At 42.6% G+C, this 22,761-nt stretch overlaps 1 protein-coding gene and 1 long non-coding RNA gene across 5 annotated transcripts in view; one reads left to right on the forward strand and one right to left on the reverse strand.

The window, feature by feature from the left end:
• The window catches only part of LOC146798093 (cytochrome P450 2G1-like), a 488,692-nt gene that overhangs the window by 375,498 nt on the left and 90,433 nt on the right, over nucleotides 1-22,761 (reverse strand). For 2 of the 3 annotated variants that reach the window (XM_085625311.1, XM_085625312.1), the window contains exon 2: nucleotides 19,359-19,558. In XM_085625311.1, coding sequence (XP_085481437.1) covers nucleotides 19,359-19,535 — 177 coding nt within the window. In that variant the 5' untranslated portion in view covers nucleotides 19,536-19,558. The remainder of the gene's footprint in view (nucleotides 1-19,358; nucleotides 19,559-22,761) is intronic. The other variant, XM_085625313.1, reaches the window with a different exon arrangement.
• Nucleotides 1-22,761, forward strand: part of LOC146798094 (uncharacterized) — a 526,362-nt gene that overhangs the window by 333,138 nt on the left and 170,463 nt on the right. The gene's annotated exons all lie outside the window — the stretch shown is intronic.

Raw genomic sequence — 22,761 nt, forward strand, 5'->3', positions numbered from 1 at the left:
TGCAAATGAAGGACCAGGGCACAAGTCCTAAAAAAAGAAGTGGGGGGATGCTGACGTCACAACAAGAAGTGACGTCACGAAAGGTGGCTTGCACTATCAGACTCATTGCCTCCCCTCGCTCACCCCTTAAATGTAATTGCATCAGAGAAGCCAGCGCGTGAGCAGCATTCTGAATGAGCTCCGAAGAGTGAATTTGTGGCTCCATTTGCTCAAGTTATCGAGCTCCCGGTAAAAAAGTGGGGGGACGACGTCCACCCGCGTGGTACCCCGACTCGAGCTCGAGCCCTGTGAAGGACAGATGCTTTCATGCCGAACTTACTAGAAGCCTGTGGAGCACGCCTTTCATAAATAAGGGCGCTGACATTTTTTGAGTGCACCGGGTGGAAAAGGTTGTGACGTCAATTGAAGTCAACAAAACTGCAGAGTACTTGGTTAACTCATTTCACCCATTGGCCGCAGGATTGGGGCTGAAAAACATGGCATGTTAAAAAAACTAGTTTGGTGCTACATTGTGAAGGACTTAGGTCATTTGGTACAGTATAGTTTTAGAATGACACTCAGTGAATGTCTATCCCCCATGCGAACTGCAGAAATCCCAAAATAGATATGTCAAGTTTATGGGCGGCTTGGACTTACAAGTCAATGTCAAAAAAACATTTGTTATGGTAGTCGGGCGAAAAAAGAAGCGAGTAAAGAACATCTTTCTCAAAGATCAAAAATTGGAGGTGACTACGAAGTATTGCTATCTGGGGGTAATGATTGACGACAGGCTCAACTGGAGAGCAGCAGTAGAGGCCAGATGTCATCTGTTTAAGAGAGCTATAATGTCACTGATAAGTTTCTCACAGAGACTAGGGAAAAGGCCCCCAGTGGAGCTTCTAAAAATCTACTTAGCTAAATGCCAGGCGATTGCCCTCTACGGAGTCGGAGTATGGGGATCCGTAGAGGTCAGCGCCCTCCAGGTTGCTGAAAATAACTTCCTGAGATTTCTTTTAGCCGTACCAAGGAGCACCTCAGTATACGCTCTCCATTTGGAGCTTGGAATCCCCTATCTTGAGGATCTGATAAGAATTCAGCCCCTATTGCTCTGGAGACGTATTTGGACGTCCGATAATAATGTCTTTTCGCAGGAAATTTTGACGGACTCAATGACCATAGACCATTCTGTAAAAATAAAATGGTTATGTTATGTAAGAAATTTCCTCATGGATCTTGGCTTGGAGAAATATTATTCCGACCCTAAAAAATTATTGAAATCCCAAAGAGAACGCTGAAAAAATTGGCGTTAACGCATCTGTAGTCCTTGAGGATGACCTCTGTTGCGACAAAGCCATCGGCCATTCATGCCAATCTGATTCAGATCACTTACTCCATTCAACCATACTTGACATTACAGATTAGCACCTATCATAGAATGTTGCTGACAAAATTCAGATTAGATTCTTTTTTCAGATTAGTTTCTTTCCCCGATAGAAATAGTTGGGATTCGATTCCCACTCTTTGTCCTTGCGATGAAGTATCAACACAGTCAAATTTACATACTATTCTGTTTTGTAAATTTCATCATCCACATAGGAAGGTTTGGTTACTACCTGTTTTAAAGCGATGGGGATTAAGACAATGTCGCCCGGAGATGCTACGTCTTCAAATGTTAGACTCTGAATTGATCTGTTATCATGTCCTCAACTTTCTAAGATGTATTGTGAAACATAGGAATAACCTGAAAATTGGAGTTTGATCTGAGTCTATGTTGACGAAACGAAACTATGTAATTCCATGGTTTAAAGCTATATGATATGATATTCGATTAGTTTTAACCAACACTTTTTAAGATTAGTGTGTTTTTTTTTTTTTCTCTCTTTCTTTTTCTTTTATTCTGTATTGTATTGTCGAAACAATTGTTCTTTTATGGTTTTTAAAATTGCAAAAAACCGAATAAAGAAGATATATTTTATTATTAGAATGTCTTTCGTCACCATTTGACAAGATCACTTGGCAACCACAGAACCTGCTAATAAAGGTTGATATACACACCGGGGCCTCAAGACTAAAGCCTAAATTTAACATACCAGCAATACTGTCTAGGGGTCACTTAGGGAGTGCCCCAGGAGATTTCTTTTTTATTGTCAATTTTATTGATTTTTGAAAAAGAAAATTTACAAAAGAAAGAGAAATTAACATTGCAGAATGGATGATCATCATAGTTAGCTTCGCATAGCATGTCTGTGTGGTCAGTGCGTATACATGCATAGAAACTACAAACCACATTATATATCCTGTGATGCCAAGGAGAATGTAAAGACAGAGATTTTGTCAACCTAGTTGTTGCAACCATTTGGCCCATATCCTTTCATGTTTCTTCAAGCAACCCCTGACCATGAACAGGGGTGTCTCCTTGGCAGCACACCAATCCGCCCGTCGGCACCATGTAGGTACGCCCCAGGAGATTTAGAGCATCTTTTCAACATGGCTTGTGTGTCTTCTGTGTCTCTTGGCAGCCTCTAGAAATCAGCAATCTGTTTTGTGATTACCTACTCCTAGGCTAGGCACTATGGGAAATTGTGTTTGCCTGCAGTCTTTTTCAACAGCTGTGCGGGTAAATATTTGCTTTTCGTTTTTCTTAAGACACGACAATGGCACTTTTATTTTTCTGTGGAGTGGGTGCCCCAGCTTCCATGTGTGGGCCCCCCAGATGCAACAAAAGGAGCAGTCCTGGGCCCCAAGTCTGCATACCTAGCTGGTTTCCCACCAGGCCAGCACTTCTCACTGCTAGCGGGGAACCATTGCCTGTTTTCTGTTTCCTTTCCACCTGTTTTGCAACAGAGTAGTGAAAACACAGCAATGCTCAGGCGGTTCTGGACCTCATTAGGGGACTTAAAATGGAGTTCACCATGCTTAAAGTGTGAATACTCCCACGGCATTGCCCCTTCCCAGAACATTAAAGGAGATGGAATAGGATAATCCTCCTGTGCTCACGGGATGATTCTCCCCTCGGGCACTGATCTACTCTGGAAAATAATAAAGATGGGTAACGGGGGCACCTCTGGTGTTTCTTCCTTGGATAGTTCTCGGGGCACTGTCTTTCCCCAGTTTGTAAATATTGAAACACCTGCTGCAGCACACTTTCCCTCCAGTGGACAGCCTCAGTGGAACCTTTGAGCAGCTGGTAGTGAGCAGTCAAGTTAAAGGTCATTTTCTCTGGCCCCAGCTAGAACTAGAGGGATGGGATTTTCTAGGATTGTGCTCCTGGTGGCATGTTCAAGGAACCAGCAGTGTTTGTTTTAGGATTTCTGGACTACAAATTGCTATATTTTTTTAGGGTTTGTTTTTAACTACTGTCCCTTTGATGAGGAAGAGCTGGGAGACCTGCATTAAAGCCCCTTCAGCTCTTCTATCATCCTATAGCCTGATTTTTTAAAGACAAACCTATTCTATAGCTTCAAAACCCTGCTCCCACCTTCTAGCAGCAGGGTGCTGTGAACAGCCCTGGAAACAATCTACTAAGTAGGAGCAGTTTTGATTATTGGCCCTTGGCCTTCCTTCCTCAGCATCATGTAGTTACACTGCATGCCTTTACTTTCAAGAGGTACACAACCCAGAACCAGTCCACAGATGTTCCATGGCAACCCTTTCCAAGCACCCAATACAGTGGAGGCTGGCATCTACCGGGAGGGGGAGTGGATGGACACATGTGTGCAAATTAAATAAAAAAACTTACCGAACATCGTCCTCGGCTCTAGAGCTCTTCTTTCACCGACACCCACAGGAACTGGATGCTGCTGCTCCCTTAGCCAATCTTGGCGCTGCTCTCATGCTGTGAGAGCAGCTTCCTGATTGGAGGGAGCAGCCTCACTCGGTGCTCCACAGTGCCCTGGACGCCAGCACTTACTCTAATACAGCTGTCTTAAGACAGCTGGTTAGAGGTTTCAAATTGAGCGTGTCTGGCAGCCTGATGCAAGATGGCTAGCCAAAGGGACATGTGCACTTTTGAAAAGTGCTAAGCCATTCCACCCTGCTGTTGTCAGTCAGCAGCGGTCTGCCCCCGTCTTTTCACTTTTTTGGGACAGGGGATGAGAAATGAAATGGAAATAAATTACCATTTTATTTTGCATCTCGTGGGCCGTTGGGGGGGTTAAATGGGGCACCACTCCTCTGCTCAAATGTAGGAACCACCCCAGACCCAGTAAGACACCCTTCGATTGTCACCAAAGGGGTATTCAACTGGCCTGGAGACCAGAGTCCAAAAGAGTTCTTAAAAGTGCAAGCCTGGAGTTCTCTCAAGGTAGAGGTTCACCAGGAAGCTGGTACTGACTATTTCCTCTGTATTTCCCAGTTTTAGGTTTTCTCAGAGCTCTTCCCATGTACTGTGGTTTAAAAGTGGAGGTGGGCATCTATTCTCCATTCGAACATGCTACATCATCCCTCTACCCCTGAACCACCTCCTGAACAGAGTTGTGGGATTTCTAATATGGTGGATTCAAGTTATGGTCAGTCACACCTCTGCCAAAGTCTGTAGATCTAACCTCAGTCAACCCAGCAGGTTTGACCCTGCCCCCTTAAAAACTTCTAAAGGGAGCCTGGCTCTGGCTGATTCAATCTGTTTCTGTGACAATGGGCATGCCCCGGCTAGTTAGTAATGCTATAATTGAAACATATTACTGCCATATGACTCGTATGTTACCTGGTATTATGTTAGCATTTATTTAGCTATCCCATAATAGATTCTTGCTGGATGCATACGCAATTAACAAGGGTAGATGTTACGTAAGTTAGGTTGACATCTGAGCCCCCATTTTAGCTCTAGTAGACGCCATCTTCTGTTATAATCAAAATTGTTACTTGATCATTTACGAGAAATGGTCCTCGGTGAGTTTTGTTTCCCAAATGTTGAATCTTGCTCATTAACGCATGCCTTTCCCTTTGTGTAGAGGCCCTCTCCCACCTGCTTAGTAGGGTGGATAAGCCAGACGACCTTGGGCAGTAGATAGCTTGTACCAGGCTGTGGAATCAAAATTAAGTTCTGTACCCCCATTGTATAACAACATCTACCAGGGTTTTTCCATAGTAGGCGGGTCTTTGTGGGCTCTGCAACATACATAATGTAACTTTATGCTTGTTAGAGTCAGTCCCTCGTCAGCCATCAAAGAAGGCTGGTCAGACTGGACTCCTCTGCAGTATACTTAGTGAATAAACTAGTTTGCTTGCATTTCTCTACTGCCTCATCGACTAATCATTTCTTGGAAGGCTAGAAGAGGTTGAGAGTGACCCGGATGACCCTAGTTGGGTCACTTCCTTCAGTAAGCATGAATTAATTAGCCCATGCGGATTTCTTACCCACCCTCTTCCTGGAGAATGATAATTCCCTCCTAATGGGTGTTAGACCTATCTGCCTTAGAGTGGTCTCCTCCCAAACGTTTTGCATTACTCCGCCACAATTGTCTAATCTCGTTTTTGTTGGCCTTAGCACTTTACCACTGCTCTAAGGTGCATGTGCTCGCTCCTTAAAATATGGAAACACAGGCTTATCCCCCAATTGGCATACTTCATTTACTTATAAATCCCTATCAGAGACGGCCTGTAAATTAAATGCTACTAGTGGTCCTGTAGCAGTTTTTGTGCCACCCACTTAAGTATCTTTGCAAACATGACTGAGACCTGCTACTGCAGCCTCTATGTGCAGTTGTAAACTGCTATTTCGACCTGACAAAATAAACCCTTGATGGGGCTAAACCTTCCTTTTTAATATACATGTCACACCCTAGGGAAGGCCCAAAACAGCCCACAAGGCTGGGTGTAATTTATCTAAAAGGTAGAACAAGTACTTTTAAGTTTTACATGTCCTAATAATGAAAAACTCTTACATTTGATTTTCACTATTGAGAGGCCTGCCTCTCCCATTGAAATTACATTGAAGTTACCTTATTAGATTTAATAGGCTGTAACATCCACATGCTGATATGTTGCCTGCTGCCCTCTTGTCTGGGTGAGAAGGATTGGACTTCTGGGTGAGAAGTATTAGACCTGCAACCTTTACCTAGGATCACAATAGTGTGAATTGAAGGGCTAGACTCTTGGAACCAGCATCTAGACTCAGCAACTGTGAGTTATGCCCTGCCAAGTGGTGCCACCCCTGTCCTGCACCCTTGGAGGTAGGCCTGAAGATACTCCGCCATCCCATTAGTTGATCCAGCAGCACCAAAGCATCTCTTCTGCTGTCCTGTGTAACACAACCCTGAGCAGAATCGACGCATCACCTCTGCTGCGAGGAGTTTTCCATCAAAAAGACTCTGCAACGAGGTTGCAACACACAAACTCAGTGGAACCGCACTGTGCAATGCATCCCAGATGCAGCTCCTAGCATCACAAGCCTATCATTGGCAGCAGCCTCAACGGCGAGGCAGGACTTCGCATTGCACACCCTGCAGTCTCTTTGGAGCCAGAAGGTGAACAACCCATTCTTGGCGTAGGACTTTGCATTGCAAGTTTTATTCGCTCATATGCGGCCTCCTCAACGATGACACCCAACCTTACATTGCAGCCTTGCAGCTCCCTACAACAGAGGCTGCAATGTAAAGCTCTGACCCGGACTTCGGATAGCCTTGGTTATGCAATGCATCCTTAACGTGGGACCTCACAATGCTCCGCAACCAAGATTTAAGCTACTCTTGTTCAGCGGGCCTAACTTGGGTCCCTGTGGCTGACATGTGATCCATCAGCCTGAACTTCTGACTTTGTCCCAATCCAGTGCAACAAGATATCCACAGTTGCTACTTTATGCTTTTTGGCACTATTTTAATTGAAATCTTTAAACTTGCATACCTCCGGTACTTCTGATTGGATTTGTGTTTTTTTTAATCTTGTTTTATTTATTAAAATGTACTCGATTTTCCTAAACTGGTGTTGGATATTTTCTGTGTGCTGTTTTCACTTTATTACTGTTTGAACTGTTGCACAAGTAATTTGCGCATTGCCTCTAAATTAGGTATATCACCACAGAATAAGGGGACCCTTCTAGTCAGAAGGGACCAAGGGTAGTAGTAAGTTATCAGAGACAGTGGCCCCTTTCAAGAAAAAATACATACCTATAACCGCAATACTCCAATCAGGATTGGGTCTACTCATGTACGAATAGAAAATATTTAGGATTTATTATCAAAAATTAAAGCATAAACATTACAAAAACATAAAGTGAGCAGGACGTGACGGGGGTTCTGGAAATCAACAGATTTTCTTACCTCAGGCACAAAACTTAAAAGCAACTTATTGGTGAAAATAGGAAATAACAACAGTCACGATAACAAAAACATCTTTTGCTCCGCATGTATCTCAAATGAAGGTAGGAGTTAAGACGTGGTTATCGACGATGTTTCGGTCCTCAAAAACGGTTATGGGATCATCATCAGGACTAAACAATCAAAAAATGCCTGGGAAGTTGCCTGGATAAGGCTAGAGAGAGGGGTAAGGGGAGAGGGGAGGGCAAGAGAAGGTTGAACAGAACGGGGGGAGAAAAGGAGGGGAAGAAGGGAGGAAAGAATTTGTAAGGAGGTAGGCGACTAGGTGGAATAGCGCGCTTACACCATTGTGAGTAACATAAAGTTAAGGTGGCAGACGATGTACTGGAGACCCCGAGTGGTGGCAAGATGAGCCTAATCACATCTGCAGTCCAAAAGTAGCGCTTAATTGTTCGCAATTAGGGGAATAAAGGGTACGTAGTAAGCATTTAAATGGTATTTTATTAAGTATATTGACGTTTACTTTGCTGGATGATGTCATCAGTGATTACGGGGGCATAAGTTACAGTTCGCTCAGGTAACTATAACTGCTGTATTTCTATGGTTTTGTGTGTGGAAAATCTGAACCTAACTTTAAGTCCCTTTGGTTTCTGGGAGGGACAAACTTCTTACTCTAGATGTAGATTGCCAAATAAGGTACACCCCCATGGAAGCCATACTTCTTGCTAAATTTGGTCTGACCCCTAAGAAGTACTGCCTGAGGTTAAGGGACAACTACAGACTCCCAAATCAGCCTTGGGTGGATTTCTTTGTCTACTCCAGCAAGGCACAGAATAGCTGGGTGAGGGGAAGCAAGGTCAATAATTACAATGAGCTGTAAAATGTCACCTAGTGAATAATACGCTGATGGACCCCAGGAAGCTTGCTGAGGAGGCAGGCTTCTGGGTCAGCACCAGAGTGTTCAAAAATACATATGGGAGACTCTCAAAAGGGTAGTCAGGGGCTCCACTAGAAGAAAGAAGAGTGAGAAAAACTTAAAAATATGGAATTCTCAAAAGGCAAACTAATGTACAAGAGAACAGTAGTAACCAGTCCCAATCTGGGCCAAAGAAGAAAGGTTTCTTTGGAAAACTAACAGGGATATTTATCCCCCAGTGTACTGAGTGCTACAAGTATGGGCACTCCAAGGTATACAGCAGAATACCGAAGAGGACACAGCCCATCACTGGTTACCCTAGTGTCCCTGGAGGATAAGGAGATGGTGCTAAAAGCTCATATGCCTCCAAATACTTCCAAGAATAGGCAGTCGATCACCATTAATGGGCAATTGTTGGAGGCTCTGAGGGACACAGGAGCCAGCATGACTACTGTGAGGTGTCAGCTGGTGTTCTCGAAGCAAGTCCTCTCTAACATATTTCACCAAGTCATAGTCACAGACAACTGCGAGAGACATCTACAGGTGGGTATGATTCCCTTTGAGAGTGGGGGGTCCTCAGTTTCTCTAAAAGTAGCTGTGAGCCATTCCTGTAGATTGTCTGTTGGGCAATGACCTAGAGCACACTATCTGGAAAGAGGTGGTGCCTCGTTCACACTTGGAGTTGTTGGGATTGCTTGGATGGGTCTATATGATGACAAGGTCCATGGACTCAAGGGAGAATGAAAAATGGCCAGGCAGGTGCCAAGAAGAGGAAGGGCAAGGACATAGGAAACCAGCCCCTGAATTTCCCACAGTTCAGGTTGACAGGACACTTGGAGTGGGTGCTCCTAAGCCTACCAGAGAGGACATTTCCAGCCTGGGTGACCTGCCTGTCATTGATGGATGGCAAGTTAAGAGTGGGCCTACCAGAGAGAAATTCGCAAAGCACCAAAAGTGTTCTCCAGTCTAGAGGGCTTGAGGCTGCAATTTGAGGCCCAGGCAGCAGGTGACACCTCTGGAGTTCACCTGATCTATTGGGAGAATGACCTCCTATATAGGGAGCCTAAGGTTCCTGGACCATGGGCAGCCTGTGTGCTGATGGTCCCTCGATGTTACAGTGTCTTCCTACTGGGATTTGCTCATAATATCCCCCTGGCAGGACATCTGGGACATGACAAGACCTTTGCCAGGTTTGTCGCCCACTTCAATTGGCCATGGATGAAGACAGCCTCAGATGCATTCTGCAGGTACTGTCCCATCTGCCAGGCTAGTGGGAAGTCAGGGAAAATGTTCAAGGCTCCCCTGAACCTTTTACTTGTAGCTGGCACTCCCTTTGAGAGGGTGGGTATCAACACTGTTGGTCCATTGGACCCTAAGACAGTGTTAGGCAACAGATTCATCCTGGTCTTAGTGGACCACAGCACCTGTTAACCAGGGGCCATTCCTCCGAGGTTGATGACTGCACCTGCAGTGGCCAGGGCCCTTGTGAGGATGTTTTTCCCATGAGGAGTTCCCCAAAGTTTTAGCATCTTACAAATGCACTTGCTTCATTTCAGAGTACATGATGTCTGTGTGGGATGAGAGTGGAGTGACATACAAGTTCTCCACGCCCTATCACCCCTAAACAAACAGGCTTGTGGAAGATTTTCAACAATACCTTTAAAGGCATTATAATGAGCCTACTTGAGCTCATGAAGTGTATATGGGAAGTCTGTATGCCATTGCCTGCTATTTGCCTATAGGAAAATGCCACAAAAGTGGGTTGGGTATAGCCCATTAGAGATTCTCTGTGGACACCCTGTTAGGGGACATCTCAGCCTTGTCAGAGAGGGATGGGAGAAAGCTCACATGAAACCCCCTCAGGATGTGGTCAGCTACATGCTGGAACCCCGCAACCAGATGCATTGCTTCTGAAAAAAAAGGAAAAAGACAATCTTGAGGCTGGTAAAGAAGCCAGGAAAATCTGGTATTACTAGACTCTGGTAGAGTTTCAGCCTGCCCAAAAAGTGTAGGTAATGTAGCCTGTGAAGCCCCAAATTCTCCAGGACCACAGGACATGTCCATTGAGGTAACGGGGTGGAAGAGGGGGTTTACATACCTGGTGGATCTCAAGACCCATAGAAATCCCATAAGGGGGCTCCACATTAACCTCATCAAAACCAACTTTGAGAATTTTGAAGTCAACATGCTCCTGGTGACAGATGAGAGGGTGGAAGAAGAGAGTGAACCTCACCCTGACTTCCGGTCCACCCAGGAGAACAAAGGGCCATATGTACAACAATGTTCCAAAGGAAATCACTCAAAAACATTTTAAAAATTTGTACAGATTATCCCATTAAAAGACCCTACCTTGAGAATAAATGATTTTAAGAATTCTTAAGTATAACCATTCCATATTTCACATGAATAAAGTGACAATTCCAATACATGGAAAGGTTCTCCAGGTGACAGCGCAGTGGGAGTGAAAATAAGCAAACAATGTGCGAAGAAAAACATACAGCGTGCATACCAAATAATCAAACATGAAATAAACATCTTGTAACCATCTAGACTTTGCAACTGTGAGTTCTGCCCTGCCAAGTGGTGCCACCCCAGTCCTGGACCCTTGGAAGTTGGCCAGAAGGTGCTCTGCTAGCCCACCTGTGGACCCAGCATCTCCTCTGCTGTGCCAGAACAACCACAAGCAGAACCGAGGCATCACCTCTGCTACAAGGACTCTTCCAACGCAAGCATTCCACATTGACCTCGCAGCCTCCACAGAACTTCATTTGCGCAAAGCATCCCTAATGCAGGCCCTAGCATAGCAAGCCTCTTGTTGCAGGCAGAATCAACGACAAAGCAGGACATCTTCAGAACCACCCAGTTTGTGACTCATGCTCAAAGCATGACATTGAATAGCAAGCATACCTCGTTAATGGCATCTTTGACATTGATGCAGGATCTCATATCGCAGCCTTGCAGCTCCCTCGAACTAACACTGCGTGATACATCTCCGACCCAGACCTTGTATCACCTCGGCTGCTTAACTCATCCATGACGCGGACTACGCAACGCTCTGTAACCAGGACTTAAGGTACTCTTGTTCAGCTGGGCCTTGTACCTGGCCCACACTGAACTTTTGACTTTGTCCTGGTGGTGTGCGTTTAAATATCCAAAGTTGGCACTTTGTACTTTTACGCGCTATTTTCATTGAAATATTTAAACTTCCATATCTCCAGTTCTACTGATTGGAGTTTTGTTATTTTGATCTTGTTATATTTATTAAAACTAGCTCTCTTTTTCAAATCTGATGTGGGGTCCTTTCCATGTGGTGTTTTTACTTTATCACTGTTTGAAGTGTTGCACATTTATTTTATTTGTCGAGTTTTGTATAGTGCAATTTACTACAGTGGCAATTACACGAGTTACTTAAAGAATAAATAAAAATATATAGTAACGGTATAAAAAAGATATATAATAGACAGAAGGATATGTAAATGATAAAGCAGCAATTGCATGAGTAACTTAAAGAGTAAATAAAAATACATAGTAACTTTATTTAAAAGAACTATTCAATAGACAGTGGATACCTAGATGGTAGTTGTGTTACAAGGGTGGGGAGAGTGGAGAGACAGTTTTTACCTGAGTTAGTGGTGCCCAAATTTACATGGAGGGTGTGGGGTAGGAGCATCAGGCCAATCTGAAGGCTAGGGAGGTGGGTTTAGGTATTTATTGAGAAGAAGAAGCTTAGGTTTCTTCCTGAAATGAGGGAATGAGTGATTGTCACGTAAATTCTGAAGCAGCGAGTCAGATTCTAGAAGCGTTCCTGGAAAAGGAGCTGGTGCGAGATTTTTCTTTCCAAAATTTTGTTGGAATTAGGAGTAGACTGTTAGAGCTTTAAAGAGGTCTCTTTTGTCTGACTTTTGATAATTTGTTTACAGGGTAGACTAGTTTCCCTGAAGAGAGCTTGGTAGCCAGTTGAGTTTCTTGAGAATGGGAGTGATGTGGTCAAAACTATTCTCCCGTGACAGTAGCCTGGTCGATGCGTGAAGTGTAGCTTTTAAAGAGGCTAAGTGTGTTTTTGTGGCATCCGTGATCATTGCATTACAGTAGTCAAGCTTGGAGGGGATTAGGAATTGCACCAGTCTTTATGTCTTATTTTTATAAAGTATTTCAAAGTGCAGAAGGCACTTTTAGTTGAGGCCATAATATGTTCCTCCACGTTCATGTTTTTGCCAAGTGTAATCCCCAGGGATTTGACCAAGTTGGAGATGGATAGTTTGCAGGTTATTGCAGCAAGGTTGTCGAGCCAAATGTCTGCAGTAAAGGACTTTCCTTTTGGTTCGATAAACAGGATTTCGGTTATGCTGGGGTTGAGCTTAAGATGGTTGTTAGTCAGCTAGGATTAAACCATGGCGAGAGTGCTGTTAGGTGTTGAATGTCTTTAACTGACAATATTTTAATGTAGATTTGGATGTCATCTGTATAGAGATGATAGGCAATTATGTCCTGTTTCAGAATCAATGCAAGGGGTTCCATATAGAGGTTGAATAGGACAGGAGACAGGATTTACCCTTCAGCGGCTCCTTCTGAGACTGGTGTTGCTTTTCAGAAGGAGTTGTTTAGTTTGATTAGATGTGCACGTTGATTTAGGAAAGAAGCAAGCCACTGAAGGACTATTCCATTGATGCCTGCACATTGTGAGGGTGTTCAGGAGGATGTAATGGTTGACGGTATCAAAGGCAGCTGAGAGGTCCAGCAGGATTAGTAGTTACACCACGCTATCATCCAGAGATCTGTGTAGGTCATCTGTGATGTTCAGTATTGCAGTCTCTGTACTGCAGCCTTTCCCGAATCCAGATTGGAAGGTGTTGTTCAAGTTGTATTTTTCAATGTGGTTGTTGAGTTGTGCAAACACACATTTTTCGATGGTTTTGGAAAGGAGAGGGAGGTTAGTTATAGGTCAATAGTTGTTAAGGCCGTTCTGGTTGGCGTCTGTTTTTTGATGAGGGGAGTAACTTGACTGAGTTTGAGGGATAAGAAGTAGTTAATGATTTTGGTCCATGTAGGAGAGATGATGGGACTGAGATTTTTGACAAGCGAAGCAGGGAGGGGATCGTAGATGTGTGATTTTGGCTTCATGCAAGTAAGTAGTTTAAGGACTTCTTCAGGGATATAGTCAAATTCAGCCCAAGTTGCATTGTTTTTCAATTGTAAGGGTTGAGATTTTGCTGTTCTGGATTGCTGAGAGGCGGAGTTTTGAGAGACAACCATTAGATGGAGGTTGGGCCTGGGGTGGCCCCTCTTTGAAAGGGGGAGACATTCTTGGTGTAGGGTGGGAGGTGGGTGGGGCAAGAGAGATTTCGATGTTAGATATTTTTCAGTGAAGAATATTGCAAACTCTTTGCAGCGCCCAAGAAAATGAGTGATTAATTGAGTTATGAGGAAACAAGGAGGGTTGCTGTTTGATGATGATAAAAACGTTTTTAGGACTCTTCCTAGAATGGTCAAGTTGGGTTCAGAAGAAGAAGGATTTTCCTCTGAAGATGTGCTTTTTGCATTTTAGGCGTTCAGCTCGGAGGATCAAGAGATGGGTTACTGAGGGTTGTTGTCTCCAGTTTCTTTGAGCCAATCAGATTTGCCACCTCTCTTTGTTAAGTTCTGTATTAAACCAGGATCTGGTTGATTTCTTGAGTTTTAGAGGGGTGGCTGTATCAAGGAGTGTCAACAAGTTTTGCAATTTTTGTGTTGTAGTGGGAGGTAAGAGCATCAGCGGAGGTGAGGTCTAGTGGAGGAAGGATTTGGGAAATGACTAATGCTTCTAACTCTGCCTGGGAGCATTGATGTGTGTTCCATGTCCAGTGCTTGTGAAGAATAGTTTGAGGGTAGGCCTTGGGTTGGAAGGTACTGAGATTGAAAGGATTAGGCAGTGGTCATGCAGTTGGAGGGTTTGGATGGTAGGATGGAGTGGAGGGATAGGATGTTGTCCAAGAATTTTACATAACGGAATGTGCACTCAGAGTGAAGTCTGAGTTCTGAACAGTTTTCCTCATGTTAAAATCTTATGGAATGATTTATATTCATCTAAGCTACTAATACGCCCTGAAGAAGTTCCTGTGCTAAGGGCACGAAACGCGTTGGCTGCCTGCTGTTTCTAAAAATAGAGGAAGATAAACTTATTTCGGAATATATGTACTAATTTGGACTTCACTCTGAGTGCACCTTCCGTTATGTAAAATTCTTGGATTCATTATACGTCCAACAACGACGGATGTTGGAAGCTGTTGCACCACATTTATAAATTTACTACATATACTTTACAAGAAATTTTGGAATTTAAGTGCTTAACCGTGGTCCGTCATTGGTGTTGCTTTGTTTGGATAGGATGTTGTGTTTAGAGAGGATTGCAAAAAGGGTAGAGCCTCTTTTGTGAGTTTATTGAAGTGTTGGGTGGGGTTGTTTGTTTCCAGGAGAGTGGATAGGGCTTGTACTATTGGATCTTCACCATTGTTCACCATTGCTCAAATGCAGGGTTAGGTCTCTTAGTATGTTGTCTGTGCTTTCTTTTAGGGAGTTTTGCGAATTTAGGCCTGTTAAGTCTTCAAGGAATTATGGTGTATACCTTGAGGGTGATAGATGATATGAAATTGAATGGGTTGGAGCCTTTAGTGGAGAGCTGAACTCCTAAATATTCAAAGTGAGGGTACTTGGTAGAGCGGAAGGGAGTTAAGCAAAGATCCTTTTTGTATATGATGGCTAATCCACCTCCTCTGCCTTTCTTGTGGTCACTACAAATGATTGAATAGCCTGGTGGGGTAAGGAGATCGATGAAAAGGGATGAGTGGTCTGTCATCCAGGTTCCACATACAAAGCAGATGTCAATGTTGTGTCGTAGGATAGTTTCAGTGATTTCAGTGGAATGTGTGACTGCTGACCGGCAGTTTAGTCACATGCAGCAAAGTGTAGGGAATGATCTTGGACCAGGCTGATTAGGTTGGATGGTAATTAGTTAAGCAGGCGGCTTGGGTGGGTGAGTGGTGTTTTGTGTCCTACTCCTGCCAAGGATGACCGGGATATTGCTGTGGCAGGGTTAGCTAGGAACATTGTCATAAGTGTTGCTCAGCATTTTGGCTTCCCACTACAACATTCCAGACATGGTGCATCTAGATTTGAGGTGGTGATGAATGAAGGGGATAGTTTGCCTAGGGGTGATGGATGGGGGGGTTGGAGTTTATGTTTGTGGTAGGATCGGTGTTTGCCATAGATGCGTGAGGTTGGGGCAGGATGTAGCTAATCTTTGCTTCCTTATATAGTGATGACATTTCATCGAGAATAATGTTGATTTTGAGTTATAGGCGGGCTAATATTGGGATCAGTGGAGAGGCAGTTGGGTCTGTGGTGGGGAGTGGAGTATGATGGAGCTCATTGGAGTCAGGGGTAGAGGCTTAGGACGTATCCAGCCTGCTGAGGTTGATAGAATGAGAGGATTTGGGTGCGCTAGTTGAATCAATCATTTCTGTAAATGGTCATGGACAATTCTCCGCTAAAGCTCTGGGATGGGGATATAGTGATCATAGATTCATAAGAAACATTGGTAGCATTACTTATGTGAAGGTGTTGCAAGAAGTTCTCCCTCCATTTGGCAGGTTTCTTAGTGTAGAGGATGAAGTCCGTTTTTGTGGCGTTCGTCTGTTGAACTGTAGAAAATGTCTGTTATTAGTGTCTCTGGATCTACCTGCACATAATTATGGGAAAGCTTTTCCGGGCAACCTTACTAAAATAATGGAAAAATTGCAGCTCAAAGTATATAAGAGAATCAGGTTGCCACAACACACAAGAGGCTGTATGATAAGATTAGAACTTGGATTGTCAGGCCAAATGTTGTCTAACATGGGTGCTTTTATAAAATAATATTAGAGGATCATCAAGGCCCCACCTAACACCTTTAAATCAGCTCTCTGATACATGTTTGTTCAAAAGAAGAGTCCCTGGTCGAGTTATTTGAATACATGAGCAGATACTCTCCAAATAGACTGGTCTGAGCTGAATAAATGCTTGCTCTTGCATTTAGTACTCAAAACAATTTTGAAAAGACAGATAAAATCTGTGTAAATACTATCTGACTTGGCTAAATTGAAGAACACACCATTATTTAAAGCGGTGGCCACATCATATGCTAATTAGCATCTGCCCTGTCTGAGACCACAACAATATCATCAGTGTTTGATTGGAAAGGTATGTTTTAGACAAATCATGACTGCATTGATGTTCCTACAGATCAAAGATATGAACCCAAAATGGCACACCCTTTCCATAATAATCAATTGCAGACTTTATGGTTATAATAGGGAAACGTTTAACCGTTTACTGTGTTGTTGCCCTGCATTGTTTTGTGCCCACCCCACTCTAATAAAACCATTGTTCGTAGTCCATAGAATACGAACCAGCAATAGGACCACAAATTTTGTTTTGACTGTGAAGGAGAATTACTTAAAGACCACAATAAGTCGGATTACCACTGCTACAAAAGTCATTAATTTAGTGAATTTTAAAGCTCGTCTTTGCTGATCTTTTTAGTATGTGATCGGACAAATTCTCATTCAGGTTTTTAGACTATATGCATTATTTGGATATTAAAGTTATTTGCATAGTAATGAATTGGTATTTTAGCTCTAGGCTCAGTTTAGATTCCTAAATGTATTTATTACATCTACTCAACTTAGTTTTCTCATGATTTATATTCCTGAGATCATTTATGCTTGTGATAACTGCTTCTAACTTATGGTATTTCCATATGTTAAACTGAATTCTGATTTATGGACACATACTGTAATGATTTTAACTAATTATACAATAAAGGGAGATTGACTGACTCATTAGTGTCTCTGGATTTTCTTTGAGGATTTTGTGTTTACAATTTTCAACTGCATGTTTTGAGAGGTTTTGTGGAAATTTGATGCCATATGAGTTCGGGCTGTATCTTTCCATGATGGTGGTGTGGCGGAACATTTACCCAGTAGTAGGATCCTGAATGTGAGACTTGGAAGTTGTTTCTGGGGATAGCTAAAGGTGGACTTTAAGAGAAGCATTCATAAGTGTGCATAGTGGTCAAGAGGCAGCCTCCAAGAGCCGCAATGGTTGGCTGTTGCAAATGTGGGCCCTTCAGTGGCGGATTGATGGGCACTTCTTTTGAAGATCCCTTAGAGGAAAAAGGGGGCCTTGAATGCCGAAGAGTGCTGGTGGACCTGTTGATGTTAGTGGGTCCTTAGTGGGTACCATATCTAGGAGCTGTGGGTTGCGATGGAGTTTATAGGTCAGCCTGCAGGATGGCCCTTTGTTTCCAAGGGTATATATACGATAAGCATAGGTAGGAGATCAGTGTTGATATGGACTAATGAACATCAGAAAAGCGGGGTCATGCTATACGTCGAGGTAGGATAGGTAGGATAAGGTTGCAATATCAACTTAAGATACACATTGCCTCTAAGTTAACCCTAACTGCTCTATACCAAGCTCCAAGAGGGTTAAGCACAAGTTAATTTGTGGATTGTTTGTGACTTCAAGGTTACAAGTATTGTGGTTTTTGCTTTAATTGTGTTTAACCCCCATATTACAATGGGCCTCTTGACAGGTGGAAGCTTTGATCTGTCTGGTGTCAGGCAGAATAATTTATTGAGCCCAGGGGGGTAGTTCAAAGCCTTAATATCATTAAGGACTGACTCAGGAATAGACTGTAAAACTCAAAGTATATGAAGGAGTTCAACTATAGAAAAATAATATTATATGTGGATTCTGGACTTCATAAACCTAGGACATGATACATAGATATATTCCCTATATTAAATCAATGCCAACGTAAGATTGTGGTGCCACTTTCTCCTTGGGTGTAAACACATTAAAGCACCACACACTTTTTAAAAAGCACTACAGAGTGACACTCCAGTCAAAAATATATGAGGATACTTTTTAGAAGCCAACTTAAGGCATACACTGGCCAAGACCAATTTATTTAAGCTCCCCTCTATGACAAGCTACCTTTACGCAGATACCGGGCTGAGACAAATGTAGTGTCAGTCACTCAGACTGCACATGGAAGGGACGCATGTGGGAACTTAACTTGCAGTGCAGAAGCACTTATCTCCGCTGTACAACCAGTAGACCTTGGGCCACATTAACTACGTTTTAGTACAATGTATTGCAACAATTAAAGTGTATATGCTATAGTGCACAAGTGGAAAAAGCAGAGCCAGACTATGGTTACTAAAAATGGCTTGCTGACGTCTCTCTTCCCCTGTCTCAGTGCACAAACATGAGGCCTAGCCCCATGCACAGCCAGAGCACCATTGTTTAAATGATTGTATGTGATGTCTAGAATAGGTACTACAATAGGTACAGGAGGTATACCCTTTGCTGTAGAATGATACCCATCTGGTACAACTCCTATACCTAGATAATTGTTTAACGTTCCACAAATCTGATGTGTGCTATGCAGTGCAACACACATGCAGGGCACATTTACTTAGAGTTTGTGACACAACAAAGTCATGCAAAGTGATACAAAGAGGTATGAAGTTGTGGAAGAAGATAAACTTTCTAGCGCACACAGATATTTACTGCTGGAATGATGCCCTATTCTTGGTAGGAATTGTTCTTTGTGCTTCTTTGCAATAAATCTAACCACTGTCAGGAGGAGGGCATATTAATTCTGGGGCAGAGAAATCTGCTCACACGTGATATTGGTTGGTCCAGGATCTGATGCATGTGCCATCAGGTCCTGCACTCTGTTTTATAAGATACGAAACCACATTTATTCAATCTAGGCCCCCGATTACCAGGACTGGTAATTGTGGAACTCGTAGCTACAAACGCTTTTTGTGGCAATGTTTCAAGTAGATTATACTCCAGTGGTGAAATAAGAGGATGCATGGCAGAACTTTATGAAAGTATAATAAGAATAACATAATTATAAAAAGTTAGTGTGAATTGTAAGTTGTAAATCAAACCTACAACTTAACCAGCACCATTTTTACTCAGCAGCATAGAGTTGATAAACTGGCCAAAATGCTTTGTTTAAAATGTAGCTGACCTCTATTTAAACCAGCGCAAAGACGCCATTCATTGTTACTTTTGGTACTATGTTTTGATCCACTGATGTTTATTTTTCCTATTGTTGCAATTCCATGTGCTTTGTATATAGCTTCCTACTCAAATGTCATATAAGCAAAACTCACCCTCTGAAGTGTCTGGACCACTTCTCCTCCTGACAACTGCAATGCATTCCCAATGAAAGGTAAAGGATATGGTCCAGGGGGCAGTTTGCTGCAAGTATTCTTTCTTCTCCACAACAAGACGAAAATGCAGCAAATGCAAGTTGCAAGGAAAAGGGTCACTGCTTCTGAGAGATCCATGGTGGAAAGTAATGTGGCCTGTTCTGAAAAATACACCACAAATACATTTTAGTGGTTTCATACATTCATGTTGTTCCCATTAAAAATGACTGCACAAAGCTAAAGACCATTATCAGAAGGCAATGGAAGAGAATGAAAGGGATGTGCTGGTTCTTGTTAGGATTTATGGAAAGTTGTGGAGAAAAGTTGTCAGTTAGAGAAAGAGGCCAAGGGGGTATATAGTAGAAGGGAAATTGTGAACTTAACTAACTGTGCTCCCCTAGTGGATTGCTAAAGAGCCAAGATGGGGCAGACAAAGTAAAGCACCCTATATGCAGATACAAAGACATTCATTATGGGATACTTTTCTCCAATCTCCCACTCTAGTTTCCAGTAGAAACTGGTCCATACAAACTACAGCAAGTGAAAAGAAATGTTTAAGAGTTAAGAACTCTTAAATGACAAAGTTAGTTAGTTTAAAATGTGAGTACAATTAATAAGAAAATGGTACAATAATAATTAAAATAGGAATAAGAAGTAATGAATACAAGAAAAAAAGCTCAAGGTTATCTTATTGGAATTACAGAGAAGTGTCAAGAAGTTACAAGTGTCAACCAAATAGTTGACTGTGATGTAGGCATCTTCTGTGGTGTCCCGTAAAGGAGCACAGTTGAAACCTTTTTGGTGGTGCTGCGGTGCAGAAAGGCTTTACTTTTAGGGTTGGAAACATTTCTGGAGTTTGAGATTTTCACCAGGACCAGTTTTGAAGCTGCAGATCAAAATGGCTCCCCAAGCTTGAATGTGTTCAGAAAGCAACCCCACTCTAGCCTTGAGCCGCCATCCCAAAAAGCTCAGTATAGTAAAAACACTGAATTGAAGTCACAGAGGCAGTGTGTTTTTTAAGCTAGGTTTGGGAGGCTGTTCCAGGCCTCAAGATGAGGAAAACTGTCAAATTCAAAACTTTGGTACAGGTTCTCGTAGCACTGCATCCTTTAAAAAAACTAACTGGTTAGAGGTATCACAACTCTGTTTAAAGTCTACAACAAAGGTTTAATTTCAGCTGGCCAATACAATTCTTCCACCCAGCTTGCTGCTTTTTCGTTTTCAGTATTTTGGGCAGCATCCAGTCTCAAAATAGAAGTTTCATTTGGGCAAGCAGGGGAAATAATAATACATATTTGTAAAGCACAAACAATCACCTGTAAGGGTCTCTAGGCGCTGGGGGCCGTCGGGAAGATTAAGCAAGCTACTGCCCAGAGTCACACGGTGCTAGGCTAATCTGCCTCCGGGGATCGAACCATGATCCCAAGATTCCAGTCAGTCGCCCTGGCCGCAGCGCCACACCTCTTCCCTCTATCCTCTATCCTCAATTGGTCTAACCCCGCTGCATGGCAGCTAGGTATGTTCAATCAATCAATTTGGACTTTATTTGATCTTATTTTAAAACATGAATCATCAAAGTGTACATATTAAAATAATACAGCATCATTCTTATTATTACAATAAAAACTATCAATTAAAATTTACAAGATTCAAGTTGCACCCCGGAACAAGAGATATATAAATTTAGGTAGTGCAAGAATACAGATTCCTAATTACCAAATTAATTCATAGATAAAAAGTTAATTAAAACAATTGATTTAAAGTCAAAGAAACACCCTAAAATGATTACATATATTATACAAATTTTTGCGTTATTTCCATAATGATTCTGGGTGTCAAATTAATATGGTGCCAAGGATTAGCATTACTTTCCAGTTCAAGTAAGTGTCTCTTTCACTTACAAGCCCACAGGAATGAGGCAATGCGAGGCATACAAAAGAGTCATTTAGCTTCTTCATGAAGAACAGGGCGACACGACATTGCTTAAAATTGTACCGCGTAAGAAGAGGTAAAATGAATTTAACTCTCTGTTCCTTATAAAAATTACAAAAGAAAAAGAGATGAAGGTCAGACTGGGAAGACAGATTTTCACATGGGCAATTAATCAGGTTGGTGGGTGAAAGCATACCTTTTCAGTGGAAAGCCCAACATCAGAGGAATTAGATTTAAGCAGAACCTTAAAAGGATAAACCTATGGTGCGGGTTCTGTACCACATCCAAGTACGAGTATTCACCAGCTGCAAGGGGTGGTATCAAGTAGTAAAGTTTTACAGTTGCCTTCACCCTCTGAGATTCCTTCCTTTCATGAGAAAGCTTTGCTAAAAATAATGTCTCTTTTTTGGGAATCTGGATCATGAGCTGGGATTTGCATACAATTCGGGGACGCCTAGCAGGTACCGAGTCAGTTTAACATACTCTAGCCAGGGAATTTTATGTGCCTTATACAATGAAAGACATTTTGGATTGATAATCTGATTAAGGTCCACTGTGTTCCTGTTCCATATGGAGTGCCAGAGCATGATCGAGGCTACTCTCGCTACATCCAGCACATATGGCGAGTCCAGCAGTGAGTTACATAGTTTGAAAATGAGGGAGGGAGTGAGGCAATCTTCTTAAGGAACCTATTTTCTAACTTCAATAGGGTATTGGTTGGTACTATAACCAAGACCCCTGCCCCATATGTTGTTGTGTAGATCATTTTGGCATTATATATCTTGTTTATTGTTGCTGGGGCTTTGAGCCCAATTCCTTAATATAAATAGAGATTGCGGCCAGGGTGTGCTCCATTGTTTGTGTCCTACTACCCACCATGTTTGACCAGGCTTGTTTACAATTCTCAAAAACACTTCCCAGGTATGAAAAGGTCTCCACTGCTGCTAGTTTACGAGTCCCAATATGGAACGATGGAACATTTCTTGGGGGAGTTAGTCCTGACACCAGAATAATGTTTTTTGACTAATTTACTTTAAGGTCCATGGATGACATATAACTCACGTAGGTGTCAATTAGGTGTTGGAGTGCTAAGCCTGTATCAGGACAGCGTCATCTACATAGCCCAGGATCGGTAATGACCTGAGGAGAAAGATGGAACATCAGGTGTAGAGCTTTTCAAGGCGGCTTCCACCCCATTTGTATTAACTGAAAACAAAAATGAGGCAAGAACGCAGCCCTGACTCACTCCTCTTAGTATCTTAAAAAGTCTGTTGCATTTCCCCTCACTTCCGTAGAGGACAGATGTCTTCGCCTGTGAATACATTTGGCGAATAAGGTGTCCATCATGGCCATGGTTGCCCACAATTTCGAATGGGCTACACGGTCTAAAGCCGCTGAGAGGTCCATAAAAGCCATATGTATGTTCCCTCTC

This window comes from Triturus cristatus, chromosome 9, assembly GCF_964204655.1.
Source record: "Triturus cristatus chromosome 9, aTriCri1.1, whole genome shotgun sequence".
NCBI lineage: Eukaryota > Metazoa > Chordata > Amphibia > Caudata > Salamandridae > Triturus > Triturus cristatus.